Source organism: Sinocyclocheilus grahami, unplaced genomic scaffold (genome assembly GCF_001515645.1).
Source record: "Sinocyclocheilus grahami isolate Dianchi unplaced genomic scaffold, SAMN03320097.WGS_v1.1 scaffold324.1, whole genome shotgun sequence".
Classification (NCBI taxonomy): Eukaryota; Metazoa; Chordata; class Actinopteri; order Cypriniformes; family Cyprinidae; genus Sinocyclocheilus; species Sinocyclocheilus grahami.
The window spans coordinates 732285-739003 of record NW_015505503.1 but is presented as its reverse complement, the minus strand read 5'-3'; the positions used below and the strand labels follow the sequence as shown (position 1 = coordinate 739003).

The 6719-nt window shown below is 33.8% G+C and overlaps 1 protein-coding gene across 4 annotated transcripts in view; it reads left to right on the top strand.

Annotated features, from left to right (window-relative positions):
* smurf2 (SMAD specific E3 ubiquitin protein ligase 2) overlaps window positions 1-5369 on the top strand; it is a 64071-nt gene extending 58702 nt beyond the window's left edge. For all 4 annotated transcript variants that reach the window (XM_016294820.1, XM_016294819.1, XM_016294821.1 and 1 more), the window contains 2 exons: window positions 2628-2703; window positions 3621-5369. In XM_016294820.1, the coding sequence (XP_016150306.1) occupies window positions 2628-2703; window positions 3621-3720 (176 nt within the window). In that variant the 3' untranslated portion in view covers window positions 3721-5369. The remainder of the gene's footprint in view (window positions 1-2627; window positions 2704-3620) is intronic.
* The last annotated feature ends 1350 nt before the right edge of the window (window positions 5370-6719 follow it).

Genomic DNA, 6719 nt, shown 5'->3' with positions numbered 1-6719 from the left:
GTGTGGAGCGTCTCAAACTCCATCTCTGCATGTTGTTGTGAGTTTGGGTTTATTATAACGTTTATCTGGGAACGCAACGTGTGCCATTTCATCAGATTTGCAAGGTAAATCATTTATAAACCTACGCAAACTCAGGAGAATACATCACGGTTTCAAAATAAAAGCTCAAACCCTCACTCTTGAGTTTACACGTTTTGATGTCCACCTATTCATTTAATTACAGTGGCTATCGTATTTCTGTCCTAAAGAAATGGCCAAATATTAAAGATTAAGTGGACATTTGAATGAAATGGTGCTTGCTCAATATTAAACAAGTATTAGATCGCACAGCAATGTGTAAAAACAATCTCTCAGGCCATTGGCGCCCCCTGCAGGCCTTTGTTGTAATGCGTAATGTACAATAGCTCTATTGTTAATATATAATATATTATGTATTTTAAGTTTTGTTCAGTGAAACCATATGATTTCTTGCTTTTGATACTTTATTTGAACTAATTATTATTGCCTCATTGCTATTATATATGTATTTTAATTCATTTTAAAGGCTATTGTTCACTTAGATCTATTTTTATTACCCCAAAAAAAATTATTATAATTATAGGGCCCTATGAAATTATTTTTTTCCATTTTAATTGTTCTATACTCTGTTTTAATGGTTAAATTACATTTTATTAATCAAAAAGCCTGTCTAATTAATTGAGTTTTACAGTTTTATCTTTACCAAATTCTGTTTTCCATTATTGTCTGGATTCCATTTTAATGGTTCCATTAAATTTTAATAATCAAAAGCATCTCCAATTAATTGATTTTATATTTTAAAAAAATAAAAAAAAAAGTTTCATTTATTTAAAAATATATTTTTTAATGTATTCAAAAATCGAATTTATCGATTAATCGATAAATTAGTCAATAGATTAATTGAAATAAAAATAGTCGTTAGTGGCAGCTCTAATGTAAATTGATTACAGTTACTAATGTCAGTAAAATTACGTTACTTAAGTAACAATATGAAAAAATATGAAGTAAATGCATTTTAAAATCATGTTTTGCACGTCAGTATGCCCTTTAATAAATCTTCGGAGAATGCAAGCTAAAATGCAGACGAGTCGTACAACTCTTAAATGCAATTAAATTAAATCATATTTCAAAATGATGCACGTGATTTCACATATTTTAGTCTGGCATTATAGTTTGGGAAAAGTCCAACTAGTAAAATGCGTACAAGTTTATGGCACAATAACACTAATATAAGTAAGAATAAATGACTTATCAGAAATGATCTCCTCCGCTGCTCAAGCCGCGCGTCGCGTTCTTCTTCTGAGGTAAATTCTGTCTCATTCCTCACAACTCGTCTCTTCCAGAAATGAAAGGCATCCTACATGAACTTGATGAATCTTCAGGCTTTGTTTATGAAGGTGATGTGGGCGTTTACAGGCTCGCGCGCCTCACGTGGATGATTACCGTATGAATAGCGTGCGCTGCTTGTGGGCGCGATCACATTACAGATAATGAGCTCAGATGGGAAAAACTGGACCTTGCGTTGATTTCATACGGATTTATCACACAATATTTGTTTTCGACATGACTGACTTCATTTAAAAAGCTTTAGATATATCTCTCATGTCTGTGCGTGAAGTATTCGCTGAGTTTTGGTTCATTTTAGTGACGCATTTCAGAAAGAAGTTTGTGGAGACTGAGACGACAGAAAGTGTACCCTGTTTGTTTTCTATATTTTACAAAAGCACAATGTTTTGTTGATATTGTGAGTGTACACACATAGAAGTAGACCCTTCACAGATTCAAATGATGTATTACTCTTATCTGTACGATCAAAGATGACAGAACATTTTAAGTTCTTTTCGCTGATATCAGGAAAAAATGCAAGTGATCATTCAAGTTGCTGTTTCGATACTTAAGAAATTTTTCAGTCAATATTAAATTACTGAAAGAACTATGAGTTTTATTTTGTAGTGTTTTTTAGGTTTGGTAACTTGAAAGTAAAATAATTAGTAATCTGATTATTTTTTAAATGCAGTAATCTGTAATGTAATCAAATTGCAATTAATTAGTAGTAACAAAGTCCTTTTAAGACAAGTCATGTCACTCTTTGAAACGCCTCTCGGGCATGCAAGTGCAACTCCTAGCTCTTTGAATTGGGAAACATGAAATTCTCCAAAACTGTTCACTAAGCTTACGATTAGATTTCATATTTGAAATCACCAAAGAAATCTGACAACAACGGTGTCATAAATGTTTTGTGTAAATGTACTTTTGCATTATAAAAAGCTTATTTTCGGCTAGATCAGCCAGTGCGCATGCGCAGTCCTAAGCGTTGAACGCTGACTGTTTCTATAGCAACCAGGACTTCTAACGGCAGCTGCAGTGACGTGCTGACTTTACCGATTAGCGATTGGCTCTTTCATTCAGAAGGCGGGGCTTCCTGCGATTGAGCGGCCATATTGAGCGTTGCATTTTTCCCCCATTCAAAACTATACGAGTGACACGTCTTGGGTATTCTATAGTCTTTGGTAGTAATTAGTCATTTGTAGTGGATTACTTTTTTGAGTAACTTACGCAACACTGATAATCATACATACATGTTTGCTGTAAAATGCTTGATGATCCAGGTGCTGCTGGACCACGTCTCTTCACCATCCATCAGATCGACGCCAGCACCAATAACCTGCCCAAAGCACACACGTGGTGAGCACATCTCTACAAACTTGTGATCAACCAATATGTTTTTTTCAAGGGAGAGAGAGCAGTGTAGTAAAAAGCTCAATATAATGAATATATATATATATATATATATATATATATATATATATACAATATATGACTGATATTGTACAATTTAAAGAACTTAATTTTAACATTTTTAAAGAAATTAATACTAGTATTAAGCAAATTAATTACAAGTGCTGCTTTATATGTATTTGCTTTTTTTTTTGCTTTTTTTCGTTGTATGCTAAATATGTGTGGGTGGGTGCATTTATGCATTTTTTATTTTATGATTTTTTAAATTATTATATTTCCTTTTAATTAGATTATAGAAATATTTCAAATGTACACTGTCCCTAAAGTTTGCGGTCAGTAAATTTTTTTATGAAATGATTACTTTTATTCCGCAAATGTACATTCAATTATTTAAAAGTGACAACAGAGACATAATATTATAAAAGATTTGTTTTAATTAAATGCTGTTCTTTTGACATTTCTATTCATAAAATAATTCTGAAATACTCTCATATTAAGCTTACATCTCACGAGATATATATATATATATATATATATATATATAAACTGCTCTCTTAAATTGTAATATTTCACAATATGGCTGTTTTTACTGTATTTTTATCAAATAAATGCAACTTTTATGAGCATAAGTGACTTTTAAAAAAATTTAATAAAAATAGTCTTACCAACCCCATGTTTTTGAATGGTAGTGTATAAATATTACAAATATTTTTGTTATCATTATACAATAATAATAAGATCGTATTCTCAAATGTCAAATATTAGCCAATTAATCAGTCTCACCAATATATCAGTCCATCACTAGTACAAACAATTTTCTGCACTAATTCACCACTATTCATTTCTTTTCAATTGCGGCTCAGCTTCAACCGTATCGACATTCCTCCATACGAGAGCTACGATAAACTCTACGACAAACTGCTGACCGCCATCGAGGAGACCTGCGGCTTCGCTGTGGAATGATCGTCCGCCGCCGGCGCTCGCAGAGGAACCTTGCTCCAGGCGGGACAGACCTGTCAGTCAGCCGGCAGATGTGTGGGCCTCACGAGGAGCTCAGACGGAAAGGCTGAGGAAGGGTGGATTATCCCGCAGCACTCGACGCCTGATGCTGCTATACAGATCTTTCTGCATTATTTGAAAAGAAGAGAAGAAAACAACGTATCTTTTCAGCTGCTAGTAACTCTTGTACTTACTATTTTGGAACCTCCTCTTCCTCTTCTTTTTTTTTATTTTTTAAGTCCATAAGTTGATTTTTAGCATTAAGACAACATATTAACAGTATTTCATGTAGCATTTTCACAGACTAGACTTTAGGAGAGGCCGAACTTTAGCGGGGCACACAGAACAAGAGCGTTCAGGCATAAGCTAACGCAGAAGCACTACTGTTCTTACCGAAGACTAGACGAGAGGAAGAAGCCAATGTCAACTAAAGACTAAGTTTGTCATTTGGAACTTGCAAAGGGTGCTGATCTTCGGCTCACTTGGACTTCAGCAAGCTGCGAGATGAATTTCCTTTCGATCAGGGAACTGGGCTGCACTGGCCTCTTCTGGGCTGCCCTACACCAGACGCCATCTTGACTGCTCCATTCCTCAAGACTGGTGTCATCCGCAGACTGATTTATAAGCTTGTTGAACGTGAACGAATACATGAATTCTTAGGTAGGTAGGTAGTCTAGCTTTATTTTTTTACGGCGTGAGAGGATGAGGTAAAAAGAATAAAATTATACAGATATAATATATTGGCATCGTTACAGGAACAGTTGCCGATGTTTCCAGAAAATGAAGTTGTGCCCATTGAAAAGGCTTCAGTGAGGTTGGCATTGGCTTGCTTTTCAATGTTCAAATTCCATCTTTTTTTTTTTTTTGTAAGTAAACTTGTGAAGAAAAACATTTTAATATGTTGCATTATTGGTGTCAACTTTTTGGTAAACTGTATTCTTATTTGTCTCCGATGTCAATCGAACCCTTTAAAAGATTTAAATATGATGCATATGTATGAGCATGTTAATGAGATGTGAAGTGTCTTCCATTTCATACCTTCTCATTATGTTTTTTGATTTTCTGGGCCTGTTTTTTTTTAATTATTATTATTTCATAAAAGAAGAAATATAACCGTTTACCCCTCATGGAAATCAAGGGAGAGTAGTGTCCGTATTACTTATCTTATTTTTGTAATTTATTATTAACCCATTGTAGTACCAGTTTACTGAACATTTTTACCATGAAAAATGTCACTGGCTTTCAGTGAGCATTACAGACGAACTGCAAGAATCGCTGTACTAAAGATCAAGAAACAATTCTGTCTTTTATAGAAATGCATCAGCTTTAGGGGTAAATCTAGCAGAAAACAACAAAAGCATGTCTGATGTGCTCTTTGTAAGCCTCTGAAATGCACATCTTGAAAACCTGTTCCTTCAAGATTATTAAAAGAATCTGCATAAATAAACACATGCGGTTTTATATATATATTAGAATGTTTCTGAGATGCTGTCTGTCTATAGCAATCCTCTATGACCATGGACTGTTGTTAAGAGTTTGCATACGCTGAATATGAGCTATACAACTTTTGTTTTGTTTTTTTTATATAAATTTGAGTGTGAAAGGTTGTGAAATTTTTTTTAAAAAGTCCTTTGGACAGATAGTTATAGAATATTGTTCATATATGTGGGTCACTGACTGTCATTTATCTTTAATTTAATTAGATATACATACATACACTATATAATGGCTGTATATAATAGGCAAAAAATATATATTTACCAAACTCTTTATGGACTGAATGATTCTATATTTCATTTAAATCTGGTGCACACACAGATCTCTTCGTCTTCTCTTCTTTTAAAAAAAATGTAATTTGTATAGTTAAACAGCCCTCCATATGGAGTGGGTCGTTCCTTTACAGCATGATTTACTAGCAACACTTTTAACTTTCATAGCTGACCAGTGCAACTTTTGCTAAATGTAACACACACTATCTTTTTTTTTTTTTTGTAAGAGTGTTTTATTTTTGTGTGTAATTAGATCTGATTAAACGTGCCTTCCTGATGGGATCACTGTGGCCGCCTGCTTCTGTATGACTGTCCAAATAATCCATAAAATATATGGTTTTAATGTTTATCATTGACATATCAACCAACCATTTCAGTAATCGAGTTAAAGAAGGGAGAATTTCTATCACTGATTCTGTGTAAATGGGTTACATCCTTGATGCATCATGTATTTACCATATTATTTTAAATGCAGCAAGAATGATTGCAAACTTGATCGCAAATACTAGGCATTAGGTTCAATAGTGTGGCAAGAGTATCGCAGTGCTTCACAATCCTTTTGTGATGCCAAGGTGGGCTGTTAAGCAGCATCTTGGTACAAAGAGGGCAGATGACCCTATTAGAATACGAAAGAATTTGACCTCTCTCTTGAAAACGGGGGGGGGGTGAAAATATTCCCCTTTTGACAAGTTTCAGACTCAATTGGACCAAATCTAAAGACAACATGGTAACATTAGCCATTTACACAAGGTGATGGAACCCAAAATCAAATAGAGTGCTGGTTTACTACATATAAGTGTACTCCATTACTTAAATTACAACATTCATGCTTTGTTTTTTAACTTTCTACACATTTTGTAATAATACTTGAGTCATCAAAACTGAACTAACACATGAAAAGTGTTTAGAGACCAAGAAAGCTTAAACGTGAGAAATGTGTATTTGAGCTTTTTCTTTGTGTGTGTGTATATATGCAGTGTTGGGGAAAGTTACTTTTAAAAGTAATGCATTACAATATTGCGTTACTCCATAAAAAAGTAACTAATTACGTTACTTAGTTACTTTTTATGGAAAGTAATACGGTACGTTACTTTTGAAATCTGGACAGGGCATGCTTGTTTGTTTTTAAAATAAAGTAATATTTTTGGCAAATATAAAAGCCTTTTCACACCAAAAGTGAAATGAATATGCCTC